General features: G+C 37.9%; 1 protein-coding gene across 3 annotated transcripts in view; it reads left to right on the top strand.

The window, feature by feature from the left end:
* Positions 1-25,999, top strand: part of TKI1 (TSL-kinase interacting protein 1) — a 239,670-nt gene that overhangs the window by 22,708 nt on the left and 190,963 nt on the right. For all 3 annotated transcript variants that reach the window (XM_089394983.1, XM_089394984.1, XM_089394982.1), the window contains exon 4: positions 17,712-17,821. In XM_089394983.1, coding sequence (XP_089251109.1) covers positions 17,712-17,821 — 110 coding nt within the window. The remainder of the gene's footprint in view (positions 1-17,711; positions 17,822-25,999) is intronic.

Genomic DNA, 25,999 nt, shown 5'->3' with positions numbered 1-25,999 from the left:
AGGTGCATAGGAGATCGAAGAGGCGTGACTCGACGGTTGGCATGCTGATTTCCAGGAGGGAAATCAAGACTCAGAGGGAGTCTAGCAGAGAACTTTCAGACAAGAAGTAGAGACTCAAAGGGAGTCGAAGAGAGTACTTCCAGAGGGAAGTAGAGACTTGGAGGAGTCGAAAGGAAGAGCAAAGAGATGGCCACGAATGGACTGAGGGATCAGGATAGGCTGGACGGGGCGTCCAACTATGTGGTCTGGAAGGCCAGGATCTTGTCCATTTTAGATAGACATCGCATCAAGGCCTTCGCCTTGAGAACAATGGCTATCTCAGTTGACCCAGCTGACAATGAAAAGTACGAGGAAGCAATGGCTAAAGCGAAATGCATAATCCTTGATGGGGTCAAGGATCATGTGGTCCAACGTATTGTTGAGAAGGAGACGACAAAGGAAATGTGGGACACCTTGAAGACGTTGTACCAACATACTTTCGTGCAGAGGAAGATGTTACTTGAGGTGGTCATACCAGATGCAGAAGGGGGAGCAGATAGATCACTTCCTTGGTAGATTGAAGGAGATCCGGGACCAACTGACTTCCATAGGGGCCACGTCGGATCAGGGGTTGATGGTGAGGGGTGCTCTAAACGTAGTGTCCTAGGAATGGGAGACATTCGTTTAGAGTACTCTGGGCAGAGCGAATCTTCCAGATTGGGAAGAATTGTGGGCGGCTCTTCACTAAGAAGAGATCAGACGGCTGTCCAAGACGAGAAGTAGTAGCAAAGGAGTCCAAATCAAGAAGGAAGAGGAAGAGGATGTAGCTCTGGCATCTGCGGGGAAGTAGGAGAAGAAGAAGAAAAAGGACCTCTCCAAGATAAAGTGCTTCAACTGTGGGGAACTGGGGCATTATGCAAACCAGTGTCCGAGAAAGAAGACTAAGGGAGAGGTGTCTGACTCCAAGGCAACGTCAACGAAGGTGGAAAAGGAGGTAGAGGAGGATGACGATTGTGCCACGAGTGCTCATGTACCTCTAGAGAAGAGGTGGGGATACATCGAGCTGTAGTTGGGAAGACTATAGGCGATGATGGGCAGGATCCTTGAGGTACTGTTATGAAGCCAACTCAAGAAAAGATAGAAAAGATAGATCAACGCCTTAGAATTCAGCCTCTTCGAAGGGGCAAACTCCTTTACATTACATAAATGAACAATTCTTGGATGATACAAATGAAAATACCTCCTTTCTATATATAGGAGTCTAAGGGGTCATAACATAATCAGAGCCGACATAACAATAATAATGTAAGGGCACAATAATAACAATAGTGGGCTTCTATGTGGCACAATAGTAACAATATGGGCACTACATGGGTACATTAATATAATAAGTGGGTTGTACTAATAACAATAAGGGGTTACACTAGTAGTATAGGGGCCTAACAGGTACCAAAACTCTTGGATCCTTGTTACAAGAGCCCCGAAGAGAGAGTAGTAGGATTGACGGATGTCGGTAGAAACAGATGCGAATGAAGCGACAAAGAGTGCTAGAAGTGCAGAAGTCCCGGGCAACATAGAGAGGGTTGCAGCAGTGCGAGAGGCACAAAGGAAGTTGCAGAAGTGCAGGATGACACAGAGAGGTTTGCAGCGATGCGAGAGGCAGGGAGTTGTTGCAGTAGCGCAAAGGCAGTAGAGGGAGCATGTGATAGCGACAAAGAGAGCTTTAGCATCGGGAGTGTTTCTAGCTTGACAGGGATGTCAGTAGTTGGGTGGATCAATTACTTACTTCTTAGTAACCGAGTTGCAGTTAGCAGTAGCACGATGCAGCATGATGAGAGGGGGTTGCAGTGCAGATGAAGTGTTGGGAGAAAGGACCAACAACAACACTGATGCAGAGGGAGCTACCGTACGGATGCAACAGTGGCAGTGGCAGAGCCATGGGTAGCAGTACAGGATGCAGCAGTGCAGAGGATGTTGGGCGGGGAGGCCTAGCATCAGCACAGGTATCGGTGCCATATAATCAGGGTGATGCTCAGTGTGGAGTATTACTAGAGTACAGTCCTCGCTAAGAGGAAGTGTTGATTTGGGGTAGCATCGGATGTGCTCTAGCCATGAAAATTGGTGGAGAGGCTAAAGCACATGAGATCTCCAAGTCCCAGAAATGGTTTGCGTAGGTTCTACTCGGTTTAGGAGATATTAAAGTAATTAATATTTTTAATGGAGTTCCTAAGTCTAAACTTAGGAAAAATAAAATATTAATGGGTATTAATATAAAACTGGGTTAGAAGGTTGTAAAGGACATGGATCAAGCCAAATCTAATATTAGCTGTTGATTAGAGATGTAATCTCGACCGTTGAAGGACCAACAGGAAAAGTATAAGAGGAGGCTTGAGGGTCAGTTGGAGAACACACTAGAGTGATCAGTGATTCGATTTTCTAGAGCGGGGTTTGCTAAGAGAAATCGAATCATTGATCAGAGTTGCAACGAGGGGCAGTGAGTACTAGGCAGAGAGGTAGAGATAGTGTCGGAAGACCAACACAGAGGTAGAGAGGCAGATGCAGAGCCAGAGGGAGCCACATAGAGGCTAGCAGTGACTGCGCAAAGGCCAGAAAGGCCTGCGTTATCCATGTAGAGGCTACAGGAGTGACTTGGAGAGCTAGAGAGGTTGTGCAGAACCTCAGAGGGTTGATGCAGAGGCCAGGAGGGCTGACGCAGTGCTTCAGATTGTGCTGGAGAGGGTTTCATGGGGCAAACTTTCAAAATATCTTCTGTTGAAGAGAGGTATTACTGCCAAATTTTTTATCTTTGTCAGGTGAGCCAGTTTGGCACCCAGTGTACTTAGAAAAACTGCTTAATAATAAAAACCCTCAGAATTGCTGCACCGGTTTTCCCAAGTTGGGTTTTTCCGGGGACGATTGTCCAAAAATAAAGGTGTTACCTGTGTGTCTATTTCTTTCAGCGATTGCTCTGTAGATGTTTGAGACTGTATTGTGTTTATTTCAATGTTTATATGGTTAAATAATTTGTTAGCAATTAAACAAGTAGGCGAAATAAACCAAAGAATACAAATAAAATCTCGAACGGGTAATACTTAGAAATTTCAACACCTATCACAATATTTTTGCAATTGACCCTAAAAGAATTGAAGTATGTGGGTTAATCAAGGATCTCCAAGTTCATCTAGCAACATATCTATACATTTCTATCACTATAGACATTGTGGCAATTGATGTACTTGATGCATGGGGCATGCTCTTGTCTAGGAAGTGGGCAGTAGACTTCGGTGGTAGCATTCAATTGGATTTGTCTTACACTACCATCCCAAGTATTGTTAACACCATGGTCAGGCTTGACAAGGAACTTGAGAGAAGATATCATGTCGAAAATCCAAGGGAACCAAACAATGAAATAAGTTGTGGATTATATAAGCCCAGAAGTTATGCAGTGTTGTCTAATTCTTTACCACATATGGAAAATAATATTGAGAATGAAAAGGTTGATGAAGTTGGGCATCCAACATAATACTTTGATATATCAGATTTGGAAGCTGTATCTAACGAATCAGAAAATAAGACAAACAAATCAGCAGTTGCAACATCACCACAACCCACAAAGGAAGTAACGAAAAATCAGAAAAGGAAAAAGAAAGTCAGTTTTAGACTGCCAGCATTGAGCAGTGTAGATCATCAATTGTTTGGCAGTCATAAAAGGAAAATAAAAAGAGAGTTAAATCTGATGGCCTCATGCAAGTTAGCATTGGGACAGATCAACATCCCAAAATGGTTAGAATTGGAAAGGGCACATCAGAGAAAGAACTAATGGATTTGCCTGTGAGCAAGCAGGTACTCAAGTTGTGCTTCACGAGGAACATCTAATGCCCAAGGGGCATTTGTTGTAATGCATTTCTACCCTTTCTCTTGCTTTTCATTTTTTTCTTTCAACATTTCATTCCAAGTATTTCTATTTCAGCATCATTATTTTGTTTCAGCTAATAAAATAATAATGACTTTATATGGTGCATTTGCTTTTAATATATGTTGTTGCGAGATGTTTTATATTGCAGATTCCGGATTCTTGTATGCTCTCACAGAGATCTAGCACAAGTCCCTATGTGGAGCCAAAGGTTACCTGCACATATGTACATGGCAGGAAATGAAGACCCCATTGGTCAATCGATAGGGCACCTATAAATTTTTTTGAAGGCTGGAAGTTCATCAAGGCATTTTTGCCCCTTTCTCTCTCTATCGTCTCTCTTTTTCTGTATGTAATTTCGTACCCCTGTGGGGGAATTGTAATAAATGACACTTTAACATAATGAATGTATGTAATAGGCTTAGACCCTTCGGACTTAGTTAGTAAGGAAGTCATTGTAGAGTGTCTTTTTTACTTGATTAATTATTTTTGCTTTTCAGTGATAAATAATAAATCGAACTTTTTCACTCATAACCTCCAAAGTTGGAGTGCATCTTAATAGCTAGGCCTTGAGTGGTTTTCTAAGTTTAGAGTCAATGTGTATTACCATGCAAGTCATTTCTTAGAGTCTCATGGAATTGCATTAGGTATTTTTAGGATTGTTTAATAATTAAAAATTTACCGCAAAACATTATTTTTTAATTAAATTTCTATGCAATAATTAAAAAGTGACACTAGGAAATGTGATTATTCAAAATTCATACTCGGAGTACCAACATTAGCATAGTACCTACATTGGGGTGCAAAAAATAAATATTTCCCCATGGAAATCCACTTTTACTCATAAAGGTGGGCAAAAGACGAGGAAACTCAGTCATTAATATCAGTGTTCCACAGGGATGCACCCCCCAGGGTGGGGGACGCCCTTCCTCACTGCCCCATGCTCCTGGGACGGGGAACCTCTTGGGGAAACGTTTCCCCACGTCCCCTTTTTGGGGGAAACTTGGGGAAACTCTGGGGGGACTTTTTCCTGGTGACGAAAAGCGTTCCCCTGTGGCCCCCCAATTTTTTTTGCTAATAACAATTAAAAACATAAAAAATTACAAATTTTAATATAATTAAAAAAATGAAAATAAAAACTTTAAAACATATTCACATTTCTCATTAACCCTACAATTTTACCTTGCCGCTCGATATTTTCCTTCTACTATTGCTCAACATTTCACCCTGCTGCCTGAGATTTTCCTACTGTCATTACTGGACATTTTCCATCTGCAATTTGTTGTGATTCAGATTTACCATTAGCCGGGGGCCTGAGACATTTAAAGTTGTTGGATTGGAGTTGTGATTTTCATTTTGTGACTTGGAGCCACTGGATTGGAGTTGTGATTTATTATTTAGTACTTTTTGAGAAATTTACTAGTATTTCACTGCTTTCTATGTTTACTTTTAGTTTAGTATTCTATGGCTATTTTAGACTTCAGCATAATGTCATTGTCATATGATGAATTTACTTTCGATGTGCATTGTGTAATTTCAATTGTCAAATGATTAATTTAATTTAGATTTACCTTGCATAATATTAATGCCCATTGCCAAATGATGAATCTAGATGGAACATTGCATAATGTCAAATGATGGATGCAATCAAGTGATTTACTTTTAGATTTACAATTTTACATTGATGATTGCAGAAGTGTCAAATGATAATTATGTTTCATAATAGTCTAATACGAAATGATGATCATATTTAGATGAAACTACATTTCATAATTATTAAGAATTATTATTTACTAACTTAGTTATTGACATATTATTGGGATTTTATTTTATATATATATATTTTTCTTTTTAATTGTATAATTTTTATGACTCTGACGTCCCCCCATTTCCCCAAAATTTCCCTAAATTTTGGGGTTGCTTATATACGCCCTCCTTGTGCATATCCCCGCTCTCGCGTTTCGCTGTCCCAGAAACTCGGTTGAACATTGGTCATTATTAACTGGGGACAGCCTAGAAACGTGTTGTGAGTTGACTAAATGTCACCCCCTGTCAATGAAGTGATGAGGCGATGAAGGGTCAGTTGTGTGATGACTTGGAAGCCTCCTAGTGGCCCAAAAAGGGGGCCGAATTGACTGCCAGCTAAAGGAGGGCTGAGTTCACTCATTCATGCTGGCTGAGTTGACTGTTAAATGCAGGTTTAGTTAACTGATTTAGTGGCTGAGTTAGCAGGGAGTTTAGTGGAGACTTGTCTCTCCTTTCACTCCCCCTCTTCCACATGTGGTAGCTAATTTCCATACATGCCTCTTTCACGTGATATCCTGCCAGATTTAGGGGGCCACGCAGCTCATATTCTGGCAGCACTTGGCACATGAAGATCCCACTCCACACTTGGCAGTCAGCAAGTCTACACGCTGCCACACTTGGATTACTCACCCAATAGTATGTTGGCTTCTCTCTATAGCTGTTATCCACATGCCCATATGCAGCACAACAAGAGGGAGTATGCATGACAGTCTTGGGCTGTCCGATGCCACTTGGGGATTTGATCTCACTCATGGAGGAATTCATTGGTTTTGGGATTGCCACCAACTTGGACACTTGTTAATCTTATTCTCAATGGAATTTGCTCCCATTTTTGTATAAATGTAACCCCCATCTCTGATAGCAAAGCTAGTGTTGGAAGTTTGAGCTTGTGGAATTGCTGTTGGTATTTGTACTTGTTCATATCATTCAATAAACAAAGACTTTTGAGGTCTAATGGTGTCAAGTATTGTGTGGTGTGCATGAGCTATTGAGGTAACTTGTATATGTTTATGTTCATTTGAATTTGCTTTCAGTTTTGTAGCCTAGGCACTAGTAGAGGCAGTGCTGTTCAAGGAGAAGGCTATAAGTGCTTATTGCCTTCTTGGTAGGCTTACATTCTAGGCTTGATTATTACATGCAATTCTTGGTTGAATTGCATGTTTAATCTTGTCACTGTGGAAGTCACCACCTAAGCTACTAATGTTGTTTTGCAAGATTTCTTTTAGTGTGATACAGGTTACTCTGTAGCTTGAAGTTGGGTACATTCTTGGTTGAATAAACCATCTTTAAGCTATATGCGAAAGAACTATTCCCACCACACCAAAGGCTCTCCAAAGGGCTTCAAAAAGATCTCAAGAGAGCTACAAGGATCCCCAAACCTCTTCTTTACTTCCTCATTTGAATATCAAATACTTCTTGGTTACCTCTTTTATGCTTTACATTGTTACATTTAGCATTTGAGGCTTTATTTTGGACTGCTGTCCCAACAGCTGTAGATTTAGCTAAGAAAAGACCAAGCTTCTTGGTCTTTCCTTGGCTAAATAGAGAGGGAACTTAATTGTAGAAGTTTTATTTAGTATTTTTGGCTAACACATGCTAGTAGTTTTAGAGTGTTTTAATATATTTTTTATCATATTCTAAGCTTATTTGCTTGCTGGATTTTAGTAGGCCTTTGATTTTACAAGGGGAGATGCTAGTGGATTTTCATCAACAGTGAAGATTTGGAGCACCCAAAGAAGACCTATATCGTCCTAGTAAATCAAGCGAAATTCACCATTGTAACCTCTTCAAGAGCTTCTTTTTCCCTTTGATATTTCAAAGGAATCCATTTGTAACTCCTTTAATCATCCCTATCCCTTTACTCAAAGGGAAATTATTCTTCTCTTGATTTTGATCCCTTTATTCACGAGGGATCTCATCAAGCATTGTGACCTTTCTTGGGAGTTATGGGAGTTCTCCTAAGCACCCCTCCTCCCGATTTGGAGATCTTCATGTGGTTGGATCTAAAATTAACCTAGAGTAGAATAATTACTCATGCAATCTAGTTTAGTTTTACTTTCATCTCATTTGAACAATCTAATTGCAAATATGGAATAGTTTTCTTTATGGTCTTAGATTAAAGTAATTGTGAATCCTTGTTTGAGATTAGATTTGATCTCATATCATTATTTAGATTTCTTTTTCTTGTGGAAAGTAACAAACCTCCAACAAGTTCCAACGGCTTGTTGGTTGAAGTAGACTAATTATGAACCCTCCCTCTTTTGTCTTCTTATTCTAAGATTGGAGGAAACTGATAAGTGCTTGATTTGAGAAGTAGGGCTTTGAGCTTGTTCCCTTAGTGTTGGAATTCTTTACAAGCGGGTTGACTTGTGGGCTCTCAGGCATACTCATTGAAGCCTAAAGTTCCCCCTGTAGGATCTCCTCGCAACTTTCCTTAACCCAATGATAATAAGGCCTAAAGAGAAAACTAATCTTAGATTAGTTTTAATTTTTGCAATCACACATTTGCATGTTGTGCACGCGCACACCAAATTAACTTAAGCTTGAGTGAAAACCTGATCTTAATCTAAAATCAACCCAATACACTCTATCACGTTTTGTTTTCAGCACCTTGTACTTGATCAACATTTTATTGCCACTTTACATTTCAGGCCTATTTACATTCGGGCATTTCATTTCAAGTTCAAGTACAGTTACATTTCAAGCACTTCATTTTCCAAGTACTTTTAGTTTCCAACAAATTACTCTTCAAGTACTTTACTCCAAGCATGTACTTTTATGAGCACTCTTTTGGCACTGATCTCATTGGTCATATATTTTGTTTGTCAAGTACTTCATTCATTTGCTTATCATTGTTACATCTATGGTTTATGAATGATTCACGATGCTCATGGTTATTTACTTGTGAATGCTTTGAAGTATTTGCTATGGTTTATTTTGTTGATAGTGGATTGTGTATTCTCTAATTTCTTTTAACTCATAGAACTTGATTTACTTTTCTTAGCTTAATTAAGCCTCAGTATATTTTGTCTCATAGGGTCCACCCACTTTAACTTTGCTAAGAGTTAGCCTAGACAGAGTTGAGAATTGAGTGACAACTACTCAACTTGAGACTTGCCCCCAAGGCCACACCAAGTGGAGTTAAAGATTTTCTCCACATTAACCCAAGTGTGGATTTAGGTGGCAACAAGCCCCTTTTATGTAAGCATCACAAACACGAAGAATACACTGACCGCATTTTTGGAAATGCTTTCTAACAAACATCTCAAAATACTTTGGAGGCTTACATAGTATGCACAACATTGACTGACCGGATTGGAGAAAAGAGTTTTCTTTGTAGGCTAACGAGTTCTTCTCCCCTTCCGCTGAACCAATCTGTTTCTCAAATCCAGGTTCATTAAAATAAGGATTATCATTTAGTACCAATCCTTGAATAGAAACAAGTAGTTGTAAAACGTTTGATGATGACACATTCCACGCTTCATTTCCTTTGCATGTCCATGTGTTTAAAAGACTCAGACAGACTTTTCCATTCTCATATAGATTTGGATTCAACCGTAGCCCACCAGAATGGTAGTAACCTAAAGGTGGCACATCAGGATATTCAGATGGAAAATGAATGTCAAAGAAGAAAAGTCCATCTTGATATGGAGTCCCGGCTGCTCCAACAATCACAGCTCTGAGCAAATCCATCCTATCCTCATAGATTCTAACAAAATTGTATCTGGTAAGTGTTTTTCAAGATTTTTCCATTCTTGCTGATTTTTCTTCATTCTTTTCCGCCTATTGATAGGCTGGCTTGTTTCTTTCTGATAAGAGTGATCCATAGGGTGCTTTACACTCTCAAAATGTTTAAAGTGACCCGTGTCATGACAACTGGTAGACAAGCTATACGATGTATTTTCCTCTTTTGTCTGTTGCAAATCAATTGTATTGGATATCAACTTAACTAAATCAGAATGCACGGTTTCCCGACGTGTAGTGTTAATTTTATCATCTTCTTCAACAATTTCCCTGCTTGTAGCGTCAACTCTATCATCTTATTTAACATTTTTTGTGCTAGCAAGCTCATCTTTATCATCTTCTTCAATAATTTCCCATCTAGCAGTCTCATCTTTAGCTTCTACATCTTCAGATGTTGTATTTTCAATAATTTCATCCTCTTTGACATTAAGGTCAATTTCTGTTGTAGGTGCTGAATCCGATGTTTTAATATTCTCCAATGATTTTATAAATGTTTTTCTATTTCCCATAGTGATTCTAGAATCTCACTTAATTCCTATGTTACCGGGATTCAAGTACAAAGACGGATACGGATCTGAATCTGCTAGTTTTTTGAAAATCCAGGATCCGGATACGGCAAGGATATGTCACGTACAAAAAATAAAATATAATAATATTTTTTAAATTAAAAAACTCTTTAGAGTTCAAAAATCAAATACTCCATGAAACCATCAAACACTTTTAGAACTGAGACCATTAGCTATATTATAAATATGAAGACTAAAACACTGAAATGATGCATCCTCCCTCATACAAAGTAACAAAAAGGATCATAATATCATAAATGATAATAGTAAATACATTTACATATCCTCAAATGGATCTATATCTTCTGCATATTGCAACTCTACAACATGAATAGATGATGGGGGTCCTGGAATGTAGGAAGTTGCATAAGTAGGCTGGGCTGGTGGTGGAACAATATCCTCAAGTAGGTTGAGGTGAGTCATGGCATTCAGTGTCGAGTTCAAGTCAGAGATCTCAGGCTCCACATCCCACATCTTGCTCGAACCTTTTTTATACTCTGGTTCAACATGTGATAGAAGGCGGAGGTTGGAATGAACATACACAAGATCCTCAGCCTTTGCCACTCCCAACCTGTTTCGCTTCACTGAATGGATGAAGCCGTATGTACTCCAATTCCTCTCAGCTGATGAGGAACTAACAACTTGTGATAACAACCTGGTGGCTAGAGTAGAGAGATGAATGCTATCCCCACCATGGAAGCCCCACCAAGTAATAGGATCAAGATGCCCTCGATCATCCATAGCTATTGGATCTGAAAAGCTACTAGTAGATTGTACAAACCCTCCAAATTCTTGGCGGACTTCCATTGCAACTCCCATATCTCTATAAATTTTCCTCAAAGCTGTCTTGTATCCTTGTACCACTTCAGAATCCTTGTTTGGCGCTGTTCTACCAGGTAAAGACAAAATTTTGGAATGATAGTATTTAGGGTGCAATGCATATGCCAAAAGGTGTAATGGTGTGGTCATTTTGTTCCACCTTTCTGTAACTATGTCCTTCACTAAATAATAGAATGTTTCATAAGGGTCATTTTCACTTGCCCTGATAATTTCCCTTATCCTCTCCAACATACTATCGATGTTTTCATAAACTTCCCCCATGCAAGGTGTATCTGTATCAAATGCCTTGATCAAGGTCAAAATTGGTTCAATGAACCTTAGAAGGTATTGGACCTTGTCCCACCATGCATCATCAAGAATGATGGACTTGATTTTTTGCCCTCTATCAGAAGTGGAAGTCCTCCATGATTCCCAAAGAGGGTCAATGGCCATTGCTTGTCTCATCTCCACAAGCTTTTTTATGACAAGAGTGTGGGAGGCAAAACGAGTTTCAATAATCTACAAGTTTCAAAATGACAAAAAGTCAAATGTCAAATGAGAAATCATATACAAATTTATAGTTAAAATTAAGAATTTCCAATACAAATTTGAAATAATATTGATTAAAAAAATAGTACCTTCAATAGCTCCAACTTTGCAAAACCTCGATATATGGCCTGGGACATTGAATGATTGGTTATGAACATTTGGATTTCTTTTGCTGCTACATATATCTCATTAATCCATTTAATCTCACCAATCTTGGCAAGCATAAGGTTCAATGAATGTAATGCACATGGAGTCTAAAAAATGTGATCATATCGACCCTCCACAATCAAACTTGCAGCTTTACAAACCTGTGCGTTGTCCGTAATGACTTAGACAACATTATGTGGCCCCACACTTTCTATTGCATCAATAAGAATTGTGGATATGAAAGATGCATCTTTCTCTATTCCACTGCAATTAACAACCTTGAAAAACATTTCCCATTGGGGGCATACTGCAACAACATTAATTAACAGGTGGTTTCTTTGGTCTCTCCATCTATCAAAAATGATGGACACCCCTGTTTCTGCCCATGTATCCCGGATTGCCTGTAGCTGTCTATCCACGGATTGTTTCTCTGATGCCAACAAAGTAGTGCGGACCTTTTCATATCTAGGGCTTTTGTACCCTTTTGGCGCTTCATTAACTGCCTTAATCATTTGTTGCCATTAAGGGGAATGCACCAAATTGAATGCTAGGCCATTTGCATAAATGTAGCGAGCTACATGTTCATCGGTTATGTTTCTACCTTGATTATTGAAACACGCTTCAAGAGGGCCTAGAGTGGGCCTTTTATTAGTTGTGGCAGCGGGTCTAGATGACAATGGAGGCCTAATTGTAGAGCTTTGCACAAGGTGTTTTCCCTTAGCAAGCTTCCTATTAGCAACTTCTTGCAAAGATGCATAGAATTTCATTTTTCTAGGACTCAAACCTTAGCCAGGTTTGCCATTTGCATCTTTTGGCCCAGTGCATACTTGCACCCCTGTGTTAGTTTGACCAGTGAGATGGGCCTTCACTCTAGTATATGAGCCATTTTTTATATCTTGGCATTCATTGCACTTCTACATACTGCCATAGAGGAGATTTTGGGTATGTTTTGATGATTTCCCCTTCACTATGCTCATGCTGTGATGGTTCCATAATGATAATGGTCTAGACTCTATTGGTTACTGCATATAGAATTCAAATTATAATATATTATCAATAAACAATTAAAAATTAAAATACAAAATTAAATACATAAAAATTTAATTACAACTCAAAGATTGTCCACAAAAGCCCAAGTATTAACACACCTAAGATACTGTCAGTAGGGAATGTTTTGGATAATTATAATAAGCAATATACCTGCCATATGGGGCCTTGCTGGTTGGTAGAGGAGGGGTGGTGATATTCCACTCCCTAGAGTTAAATTACCACTAAAATTACCACTAATACATATTACTATATTCGTTGCTTATGGGCGATTGTGGATAGACAAGCTGGCCAGAAGATTGACATAATATAATGAGACATGATTCTCCATGAAGGGACACCTGCTTGGTATATATGCAAGCCTCTCATTCTCATTGTATCATCTTATTCATACATTTTAATATATAATATTTGTATCCTCAATGGATATCTTCATATTCCAAGTCTTCTAGAGTATTTAATGAGAAGTACGAACCTTGTTTGCTTCAACAACACACATAATATACTAAGTAAATTACAACACACATAACATGATAACACACATAATATACAAGTATAAACTAATGAAGGAGGGCCCGTTTTTATAAGACTAAGTAAATTTATAACTACAGATAATAAGTTAATAACAAATAAAGGAGGGCCCGTTTTTCATCATTTTCAAGGATTATATGAATATCATATATTATATCATTATAATTTATAACTAAACTAAACCATTACCATTATAATTTATAACTAAACTAAACAGTAAATCGTTATCATTATAATTTATATCATGTAAATTACCTTGCTGAGTGTTCGTTCCTCGCTGTGTTGATTGTTAAACTTTTCAATTGGGCGGCAGACAACTGGTTAAACCTTTCAACTGGGCGGCGACAACCTTAATGCTTCCTTGCTGTGTTCCTTGTTGTGTTGAATGTTCCAACTTCCAACCAATCACTGCGTTGCTGTGTGCAGTAGGGGGGCCGAGGGTGAATATTAAAAACTGTGTGAGTGTGACTACAGACAAAGGTATGCGTTGCTGTGTGCAGGGGGGCCGACAGTGAATTTTCAACACTGCCTAGGCATGAATGCCGATAAAGGAATGCTTGCTGCATGAAGCAGGGGGGTCAGTGGTGAAAATTGGGTTTGTGACTGCCGAGTGCCAACAAAGGGAAGAGGGACCACACTTTATGACAAACAAAAACCTAAAAATAAAATCAGGTTTGTGACTTTTCGTCAAACCATTTGGGCGGTTCTGACAACTAGTCTCAGGATCCATTTCCTCACAGCATTGGCCGTTTCCAAAAAGTCAAGATCCAAAGGCATATGTATTTGACAGGTATTTTGGCGAATCTGGATCCAGATCCGGTTCAGATTCGAGGATCTGGCAATACTACGCCTTCCTCTGCCGGATCTGGCAACATAGCTTAATTCTTTTAAATATGTGTCCATGGTTTCAAAACTTAGAGCATATAAAGGTAGTGTAACGTGATTTTGGTGCAACAATTGAACAGCCAGAGGGTCGTACAACTATGATACCAATGTAGGAAACAAACAATGACCTGTTTGTACTTTAAATATATTTGTACACAATGTGTGTATATATATATATAGATATAATGATAGAATGAATAAATGTTACAATGAGGTCCCTGCTTATATATTAGGCAAGATGCCCCTTCATAAATAGTCATGTCCTTTGGGACATGTCTCTTCAATAACTAATTATTATTGAGTATATATTTATGTTTGTTACACTATTCCTAAGGTTCAAACTTAGGAAATATTTAAATAATCAGCCATGAGAGAAATTTGGTGACTTATTGCATGTCATGGCACTTGACCAATGCAGAATCACCTTCCAAGCTACATTTTCAACAGTGTCCAGTTGGCCTTCCTATGTGTGACTTTTAAACCCTTTGTTCACTTGGGCCTCACTGCATGTAAAATAAACCCTCCACCATTCAGTTTAAGGCCAGCTTCACTCGGCCCTCAATAAACCCTCCACTTGATTTGCCTTGCTGCTGGCTGTAGGCTGTAAGCCTGAGCCCTTGCCAGCCTGTCACGACCTAACATTTGAGCATGAGGAGATACAAGTATTTGACATTTTGGACATATAGATCCTTTTAAATGTTGAAGTTGACAAAGACCTTCTACTTCTTTTTCCAATTTGCTGTTATGACTATATTTTGAATTTCAATGATGACATTGATTATTGGATTTTATCATGATTAGGTTATCCATATATCTTTTATACTTATTAATCAAGGCTCCTACTCACATGTGTGTATTGATGCTGATTTCTTCTTCTTTTATGAAAAATGTATATATCCAAACCTATGGCCGAACTTCATCCAATTCTTATCAAAAAATTCAAACCTGAATTGAACTTGATTGTTGCCAAAACAGAACTGTGTGACTTAGCTTGATGTTTGCTACGAGAATCCACGAGGACATTCATGACATATGGTACTTAGCCAATAGATAGTAATGGTAGAATAGATACAGTTTACAAGGTCTATGGCCAAGCATATGAGATCCTCGACATACTTTAACATTAGTTAAGATCTGATGGGGTATTTAAAACTAAAAGCTGAAAGCACTAGACCTAAAATGTGCCACTCTACTACCAGCTTCCCTCTGGCACGTGCTTTATCAAAGTCAAGCATAAGATTTAGTGTTATTCAGCTGTTCTTTTTGTCAACTGATTCTTTGTTTGCATTCAATCTATCCTAGCAGCCTAAAATTTCATGTGGTCTTAGTAACTATTTACCTTTTCTCCTATCTCTAGAGCAGCTACCATGTATAACTTTTTGAATTCCGGAAAACAAAGCATAGGACACTTATCTTTCTTGGATCCATTTGTATCCTACCTATAATCTTCTAATTCGAAAAAGAAAGCAAGCATACATTTATTTATAAGATTTTTGGGCCTACTGGTTACCTTGCTTCAGTGGTTTCTCTTTTTAAGATGTTGGAATTCCTTTTCATTGGCTTTGGAAATTCCTTCCTGTTTCTTAGGCAACATACTTTCCAATCTTTCCCTTTCTTATTAATTTCCTTTTAAAGCCCCTCCCCAGTTAGTATTTAGGCCTCTTTTGATCAGTTTGAAATAGTAATATAATTCCAGAGCCAATGCTTTCTTTCAATAAAATTGCATTTTGTCTCTAAATGAAACTCGCAAGTAGACAGGCTTAAGGGTGTCAAAGTTTCATATCTTCCTTGCTCAACAAAACCAGAGACGCTTTCTTTTTTTCCATTTAGCCTTCACAAGGTTAGTAGTTGAATGTGCCCAAATGTCTCACATTAAACATAGGGTTACTGGCAACTTGGAGGCTGTCTTTCCAAATTTTCTAGTGTTTTTGTGCTGTGTGTTTTAACATTCTGTAAGATGATATTCAGATTTAGATTTTGCCTGTTGTCATGGCCCTATCAGGTGTTCTGGAGATCTGCTCCAGTTCCCTTTGGATAGCAGGCATTGGAAGGTCTCTTAGCAGCTTTCATTACTGGTTTTTATTGTTATAGTGGTCAGATTGATGGAGAATGACAGGGAGATCCTTTTTCATTCTCATTTATACTCCTTTTTTCCCCTCAGAGAAAAGGGTTTTATTTCATATTAAGATAAAAGTACATACATTAGAAATTTAGATGCTTGTAAGATTTCAGTAAAAGGACCGTTTTTAGATTCTACATTTTTACATGGTAATGTTCCTTCATGCTGATCAGGAGTATATCATCCAATGACATTGACAGAAAAGGATATTATCAGAGATAAGTATCTGGTCCGAGCATAGGCCGCTGGCCCTCAAAAGCAAAAACGACAGTGTCCTTATACATCTAAAAGTCAGAATATTACATTAAGTTCCGCAGTATGAAAATATAAAAAGGCTTTAAAAAAGTTGCACAGGAGTAAACAGAGATATGATGATCTTGTTTGTCCATTATAATCCGTTCTCCTCTGGCGAGGTTCAGTCCAGCCTTTGATAGTCCACCATCAGCTTCCTGATTTCACTCCCTGTAGACGTGCTTGAATGTGATATATGTGGGCCTAATGGTTAAGAGCATGTGTTTCCTCCTAAGAGGTCACAGGTTCAAAACTAGAGGGGGTAGAGTATGTATGCCTTCGTAGACTTAGCAGTCAAATCGCTGCGCGGAGGTGGGTCCCTTGTCCCACAAACAAGGGGGTCTCATACACCAATTTGGTGTCTGGCTTGGCTGTGACCTTAAAAATGGATATTATTATTATTATTATTATGAAAAAGTTGCTTCTAATGCCCGTGTCTTATCAAACAGAGTTTGCAAAGTGAAGTTTCTTGTTACATAGTACATACTCCTTCCTCATCCATATTATAATTAGGAGGGAATCACTGAAGACCTGTAAATGTGTTAATCTTTGTTCCCTTTCTAATGTCAGAATAAGTTTTAGGGTTGTAAGTTAAGAGAAATTGTTAATCTTTTTATGCTCCTGAGTCCTATAGACTTGAGCTCCGTTGATTTTGTCACATGATTTAACAGGTTATTGTCCAGGATTGAGGAGGAAACATCCATGACCTTGGAGTCTTTGGATGATATCCTTTAACAGGTTTTGGAAGGATTATATACTTATAGCAGTTTGAAAGATGGGTAGACTCTTCATTGCTCTGCAGAGCTTTATTTTAAACATCTTTATCTGTGTTATTTTGTCTGACTTTTGACACTTATGCTTCATATTATGAACATAGATTTAGATGAAGATGCCTAGTGCACTCCTTTTCTAGGCCTGATGTGATGTAGTGTCTAGTGACTAGTCCCTTGATTTCCTTCTTTAATGTATAGATATTTGGTTTCATATATTATCTTCTCTTTCTGTCTTCAGACTACTACCTATGCTGAGTTGTGCAGCATGCTGCTTAATTTATTAGATATACTTGGAGTTTAGTACAGACCCTTCAAGGATAGTGCAATATCAATTAAATGAAGCAAGTTATTTAATTATGTTATGAGATTAGGAGCATGTTTCCATTTTCTAAATGATATAGAGCTTGAGATTTGTGTATAGCACGTGCTCATTATACTCCTTTTTACTTCTCCTTAATCAAATTGAATTCCAATTTTTGTGCTGTGAGAAATACTCTGGATGTGTTCTATGATATTGACTTTTCTATGCCTTGACTGTTTAGGTTCGACATTACTACTATCGCCTTATCAAAAGGATGAACAAGCTCCTGGGACCTGGCTTTGTGGTAGATGCTAAAAACACAAAAGATGCTAATGCAGCGATGCTTCGATGGTAAGAGTTTGATCCATTGGATATTTATAAGCATTAGTTCTAGATCTCTACAGCCTCGATATGATCAACTGCATGATTACATATTGGGGTTGAATATTTGTTGATGTTATGTTGCACGGGTTCATGACATACTCTCTAAGATGAGTTTGGAGTCATTTCTCAACTGCATTCCAACCTTGTCTACCAGATAGAGGCTTAAAAATATCAACTATTCTTCAGTGTGGACTCTCCCATACACAGATTTATCTTCAAATATATTATTATCTTCTGTGTAATAACATTCTAATAATGTATACACGAGTTCTCACTTTGAGAGCTAGTGAAGAGTAGATCCAAGGATGTAAGTGGATCTATTTGTATCACTAATGATTACAGATCCATTTGGGGGAAAAAAGCCGTTCATGTAAATTATATGGGCTGAATACGGAGTTATGGGACTGATTTTAATGGCCTCCCCAACATAATACATTTGTATAGGAAGGTAAACATGTGGAAAATGCCAAGGGGAGTGATTGTTTTAACAAGTTTAGAATTAAATTCCAACCAAAGTCACATAACTTCGACTTGAGAACAACTTGACAAAGCCAGAGAGGAGGAGGATGATTTGGACCTGGGAAAAATTCAGGAAAAAGCTGACATAGATCTTTTGCAGATAAAAAACATTGGAACACATTAAGTTTGACAAGAGTTTTTGAGACTAATCTTCTTGATAGACGTCAAAGTAAACATAAATATATTAAAATTAAATAACAAATGTGAAATTTCAGTCTTCAAATGGTTTTGATCGAATATTCATACAAAAGTTCCAGAACTTACATGTGCAAACTCCAAAGTAGACTACAACACATGGATGGTATATGATAGCATTTATTATGGAAAAATGTAAATGATCCATCTCCTGTTATGAACATAACTAATATAAATTAATATAAACAATAAATAATAAATAATAATTAGTATTAACGAAAGGACATGTCTCAAAGAACATGACTCTCTATGAAAGGGTACTCCCACCTAGGTATATATATGGGGCCCTGATTTGTAATTCTCATCATATCACTTTTGGACCCAAACATTTATTTATAAATATTATTTATCATATCGATATTCTTGTATTCCAGATATTCTAAATATTTGTGTGATAATGAACTTTTTCTGTATCATCTCCAGATATTCTAAATATTTGTGTGATAATGAACTTTTTCTGTATCATCTCCACTTCCAAGTGGTAGTAGCTGCAATTTCCTAAATCTTGTGCAATGCTACATATCATATTGTGCTTATGAATAGAAAGCAAGAGCCTATCTGTGAATCTATATGTCCTACTATTTTAGTGTCTAGGGAATTATTCTCCTCATCTCGGGATGTTGGCACATCCTTTTCGTTGGGTTGGGTTCAATAATCAGTAACTGTTGTACTCAAACACATATCAAGAAAGGGACATAGGGAGTTTACACTCAGGAAACCCCTGAAAGGGAAATTCGGTTCAATTAATGTATTCTTGTTTATATTTCTGTTGTAAAATTGTTTTCTTTACATAGGTTTAGGTGACCATAACAATTATGTCATAATTAAATATTTAGTTGGACCATCTTCATGGCTATTGCCAATAATCTTTTCTTAAATCTGTCAATGGCCTCTATGCCATTCTCATCACTAACATTTCTCCTTTTTCTCATCTTTCATTCATATCTATAATTTTATGCTTTTGTCATCATATATCACAAAGTGTTAATCCTTCATACTTGCTCTTAATGAATACTTGTGATTCAATATTCAGTCATCATCCTCTGTCTCTTCAACTAGTCTTTTTTATTGCTTCAATCTTCATCGTCATCTTCTATGCTTTCCATCTTCAATTTTCTCGAGTGTTTTATCTTCTAGAATCTTCATCTTTGGGATTCCTCATTCTTCATCTTCAATCTTTCTTCAGTGGTCGTCTTTTTTGATTTCTTTTAACTGGATCTTGTACTTTCTCTTGTTTGTTGAAGTTCATATAAAAAAGTTATCATCCACCATAATACACGGGTCAGCAATAGCTGTATCGATCGGTTCTCTAGTAAAATTTTTATTGTTTTGTACATGGTTCATTAACAATTCTTGAATCACAAATTTTCATACTCGTACCTTTTACTCCCCTTGCATAGTCATCAATCCTCAACTTGGATTTCTTTGGCTTAATTTTAACCACATCATAAGTTTTTGTGGGTTATTCTCATACAGCACAAGAAAGTGGCTACAGCTTACTTTGAACCATTCAACACACCAATTGGTTTTTGATTGACCACGAACCTTCGTTTGTCATGACAAGTAGTTTTTGGTTTACCACGAACCATCAACAAACAAGTATGGGGGTATACTTGTCTTACCATGTCTTATATCCAACATCATTTGTCTCTAGCACATGCAAATTTCAAATGCATTTTCATTTGAGGCTTATCTAGTCCTGATACAAACATACAACCATAACCATGTTTTCCATCATGAAAACAAGATTATCAAGGACGATCATCAAACTTCTTAGGGATTTCAATTTCTATGGATTCATTTCAATTACTTTTGCATTTCAATTATTGACACATGGTATTATTTTACTTATTTAACTTTGCTTTTGTTGCTTCATTCTTCTTTTTCTTCTTTTGCTATTTTATGTTTCATGGATTGCCACTTTCCACTGCATATTTTGTTCATGCCCAGGTTTCCATGCCCATTCTTTCGTCTTCTTTGACTGTCCCCTTCTATCTTCTATCATTATCTTTCACTTCTTCTTTCATCTTTTCAAATTCTGTCTTTTGCTGCACTTCATCAGCAGTTTGTCTTCTTGTTTCTTCTCATTGTCGTCTTCTTTTGCTTTCTTCTATCATCCTTGTTGTCCACTTCTTGTATCATTTTCTTAGATAATTCTTCGTTTGATTCTGTTGTAATAGCTATATAAAAATATTTTCTTGTTGAAGGGATGTATCCATCCAGCAAGGCACCTATGTCATTAGATTGGCAAACTTACTTGATGCACCATTTTCATGATTTTACATCACTTAAACTTGACTTGATATTTGACTTTGACTCACGTAACTTTGGCTTCCACTCTAGGTTTGACTTGACTTCACTAGATTTGTTGTGAAAACTATTAAGAATGACTTCATATCATGGAATTTTCATGACTTTTCTTGCCAATTACAACACAATACCAATAATCTTGATTTGGCAACTTTGATGACTTTAACTAGACTCTTTAGATAAATAAAATTACTTTGATCCTGACCTTGACTAGAGTTACTTTTGACTTTAACTGGATTTCTTCAATTTTGGCTCAACCCAAAAAAATTATTATCTACTCTGGCACTCAGTCTATGACTCACATATATATAAATTTTACAGTCACTGACTCTACTAAGTATAATCACCCTTGAATCTTTGGATTCACAATAGGCACAACTCTTCTTTTCAGGATTGTAAGTAATACCCCAAAAGACCTCTTGAGACATTGGATCTTTCACTCTTGTTTTTATATCCATTCAACTACGAAACTCTTTCATTATAAATTATAATCCATTATCTGTAGCATTCTTTCATGATGATCCATTATCTGTAGCATTCAAAAAGTACATTTTCATTTGCTATAAACTTGAATGCATACTTTTTTATATATAAAGCAAACTATTTGTTGTTTGTTGAATTTGGCATAAATATGAGTCAACTGCCAAAAAAATGGTCTCATTTGCTCCAAACAGGGTCAAAGTTTGCCTCTCAATGAGTAGAATTAACATTTACCTCCAAGTGTCAATTGGAGTTGCAATAGTTGTGTGGGTGTGTGCCAGATTTCAACCTCTCTCTAAATGCAACGCATTTGAAAACACTTCACCTTGATGCCAAATCTTTGTTGGATGGTAGTCTCAATGCATTCCTCTCTTGGTATTCATTACCACATGGGATACTCTTTTATAGCGTAGCCTCCTTCACAATAGGTGAATTTGTTGTCTACCCTCCAATGTGTTAGTTTTTGTAGCGTCGGATGATGTTCTAGTCTCAAACTTTGTGGAGAGGCTAAAACACAAGAGATCTCCAAAACCCAAAAATCGTTTTTGGAAATTCCACCTAGAGATAACTCAATTAAATTAATTGACCATCATTTAAATTTTTCCCAAGTCTAACTTAGGAAAACTAATTAATTAATAGTAATTAGAAAGGTGAGAATTCTCTAGAAACACACGGATTGACTTGGAGATGATGTCAACCATCGATTAAATTTTTATTGTGTCCGTTGAAATCTCAATTGGAGATTATAAGAAGAAGTCGATGGGTAGATGGAGAACACACCACTACAGATACTCAGTGATCTAGACAGTTCGATTTTCCAGTGCAGGTGATTCAATAGGAGAGATCGAGTTAGAGATGGAGTAATAGGGGGTAGAGGAGTGAGGCAGTATTCCGCTTGAGGTTTCTAGAGCCGGAAGAGTCGGTTTGAGGGAGTGCGAATTTACCAGCAGAAACACTGCGTAGGGGTTACGCAGGAAGCACGTAGAGGCAACTCAATCTAGCTAGAGGAGGGTTCAATTCGGTTGTTGGAGGCCAGGAATTTTTTTTGGAGGGGCTAGTGTATCATCTCCAGAGGCAGAGACAAAAATAGCTGCATCAATCAGTAGTTTCCAGAAGCAAAGCAGAAGGGCTTGCGCAAGGCTTACGCAAAAGCTTAGAGGACGACATGTAGAGCCAGTTTTGGGAGCTGATTTTTGTTGTGGGGTGAAGAAAATTCCTCACAAGAATTTTGCTTGTATTTCTCTCAGAGAGAAACGCAAGTTTGGCGTCCATTTTATTGCACTCATAATTACTATTGCATAATAATAAAACCCTCATTTGTTGCACCGGTTTTCCCACATTGGGTTTGTCCAAAACAATTGTCCAAAAGTAAAGGTGTCAAAATTTTTGTGCGCTAACATTTCTCAAATTTTAACTTTTTATTTTTCGCTGTAATTTTATGGTGGAAAATTGCATTGTGATTTATGGTGATTTTGGGTAGCATTGGATGTGCTCTAGCCCCAAAATTTTGTGGAGGGGCTAGAACACATAAGATCTCCAAAACCTAGAAATCGTTTGGAGAATTACACCCAGATGAGGAGTTATTAAAATAATTAATATTTTTAATGGGTTCCTAAGTCTAAACTTAGGAAAATAAAAATATTAATATGTATCAATAAGAAAATGGGTGAGAAACTTCTAAGTGACGAGGATCAAGTCTGTTTTAATCTTAGTTGTTGATTATGGACTTAATCTCGGTCGTTGATTCATCAACAGGAAAATTATAAGAGGAGGCTTGAGGGTTAGTTGGAGACACACTTGAGAGATCAATCAGTTTGATTTTTCTTGGGCGAGGTTTGTTGAGAAAATCGAACAAGTGATTTATCGCACTGAGAGGGGCAGTAGTAGAGAGTTGGATCGGAAGGGAGTTCCGAGCCAACGAGTACTAGGCAGAGAGGCAACAATAGCATCAGAGACGCAGCACAAAGGCCTACACAACCCAAGAAGGGGTTCACGTAGGCCAAGTGGGTTCTTGTAGTGGCAGTGCGTGATAATCGAGGGAAGTTCGATGTTCTGAGCCAGGAGGGCTGAAGTCAAAGCTTCTGAGGGAAAATCGATCTAGTAGAGAAGTGACCCAGTCTCCCAGAGGCAAGACGCTGGCCCACACATAATAGATTGTGCTGGATTTTCGCAGTGCTTGTCGGAGTCAGCGATTCAGTGGATCTGTTGAGACTTGGAGAACGAGATAAACCCTCGTATGTATTTCTTGTTGCCGTAATATCTCTGAAAGGTTAGTTGCTGTGAGAGGCAACCTGTAGTACTCAGATTCTGCTTGCTCAATAATACAAACCCTCTATATGTTGCACCGTTTTTCCCGAATAGGGTTTTTCCAGGGACGATTGTCCAAAAATAACGGTGTCCCTTTTGTATTTGTCTCGTTCTATTTCAGTTCATGATCTGTATGTATGTGTAGTCTGCAATAGTGTTTTCATCGCTATTTAAATAATTAAATAACTTGTTGAATGTAAAAACAAGTAGGAGATGATAAACCAGTGATTGCAGTGGGATTTTTGATGTGTAGATTCAGAAATTTTCACAATTTATCTATTATTTGCCGTAGCAAATAAACTGCATAATTAATTTACAGTTAGAAGAACAGATTTCTAGCTGCTGCAATTAGACTTGAAAATATCACATGGTATCAGAGCCAGTTTGACGGACAGGAGGACTAGCCAGGTAGCGTGAATTGCTAGACAAGGGTTTGATTTTCCAATTGCACGTGGTAGGAAGGGTTGATTTTTCTGGGAAGTGATTCCATTTGGCAGAGTTGAGCAATTGTTAATTTTGGATAACACGTTCTTTGCTTCGGTCAATTACTTCAATGTTCCATGTTAGCCCAATTTCTATATCCATTTCTTTCATTAGCAATCACATAAACCATTATCACATTGACAATAATTGAAGAAAGAAAATAAATAAGATATGCAAAAGACAAGCCAAGACAAGAGAACACAAGAATTGGATCAAGCCAGGGAAAAACCCCAAGATGGGAAAAGCCTTGATCAATTCATCTTATTATCAAATATCAAATGTTCAACAGAGAGTTTAGAGTACAATCAAAGACAAAATTGACTTGCCAGTATGATGATCAATATCACTGTCCAAATGACAAAGAAGTAGCCCAGATAAATCTTCCATTCTTCCTTCAGATAACAACCGACAAGCTCTGCGCTAACCAGTGATCAACAATATTCAAAGCAGTCTACAAGATAGTCTCCAAAAGGAGCTTGATCCTGAATCAATTAATATGACCTTCTTTATTGATGATAAGGAACCCAAAACATTTCACTTCTGAGTAGAATAAAAACCTAGTTAGGGCACACATCAGCCCTAACCTACAACAATAAACCCATGTGATTAACCTCAAAAAAACTTGCTCTTCGTTGCTTTGAATGCGGGCCAGACTAGGCTAATATCTAGGCCCCTCAGCCTCCATCAAACATTGATCTGAACCCTGCAATCTCCATAGTTGGTTTGTGGCCAGCAAGAGAAGATAAACGTTGCCCAGAACAGTCCTTAAATTCCCATCAAATTAGCCTAGACATGCTTTCAACAACCTCGGCTTCTTGCCTATGGAACTCGACTTGCTGTAGGGAAGATCTGCCACATAAAATAGTCACAAAACTAGCCCAAAAATCCTCCTCGAGGATGCAGCGTTTTCCTACAATGGCTCGGGCCTGCATAAGAAACAAAAATAGACCAAAACACGCTCTTCGTCCTCCTTGCTTGATCTCCTAGGGCAACGACCAATTTCAAAGAGAAGAAAAATGCGCTGTGGATGTCCCTGATGAGCATGAGGTCACTTCCTTTTTGTGGGAGATGAAGAGGGTTTTGCTTTGTTTAATTTACCCCAACCCAACCTTAACAAATTACACATGTGAGAGCTTGCTTTCAAAATATATTTTTCCTTATCCAAATTTAGTGATCTTTAGGTCGATTTTGGTCCTCTTGAAAAAAGGAATTCAATGCCATAATTATCTTCTTCAAAAGAGTTGGCCAAAGTGGAATTTGGCCCTAGTTGCCACTTTTAACAACAACACAATATTTTTGCAGAGCAGATTTCTTGTTTGGGTGCAATAGGGTTTTGCAGTAGCAGAACCAACGCTTGGTGGAAGATAAATAACACACGAAATTATACTCAAGATGTATCCAATAGAATCTCCATAGACTTCCAACGTGGCTATATATAGATTTGAGATTCAGGGGGCTACAAAATTGTCTTTTAGGTAGGAAGAAGAACTTGCTTGCATAACTGGCTCAACTTCACATGGAGTCTGGTATATAGACAGTGGAGCGTCAACACATATGACAAGAGTTAGGGAATATTTCTCCAACTATAATGAGGAGAAAATGGACTTCCAGGTAACAATGGGAAACATGACAAAATGCACTCCAGTAGGGAGAGGTACCATTGATATAGAGAGGGAGTCAGGAGCAAGTACTGGTGTCACAAGTTTATTGCATGTGCCAGGATTGGGTATGAACTTGATTTCAATATCCCGATTACAGGATAGGGGATATGATGTCCACTTTGCAGGGAAGAAGGTGTACATCAAACACCAAAATTGGAAGAAGGTGAAACAGATTGGGGTACGGAGCGAT

The sequence above is a fragment of the Pinus tabuliformis genome, chromosome 1_2 (assembly GCF_031772625.1).
Source record: "Pinus tabuliformis cultivar Carrire ecotype Pingquan chromosome 1_2, CPIR1, whole genome shotgun sequence".
NCBI classification, from domain to species: domain Eukaryota; kingdom Viridiplantae; phylum Streptophyta; class Pinopsida; order Pinales; family Pinaceae; genus Pinus; species Pinus tabuliformis.
The sequence above is the reverse complement of the archived record's forward strand: the minus strand, read 5'-3'. Positions and strand labels throughout refer to the sequence as shown.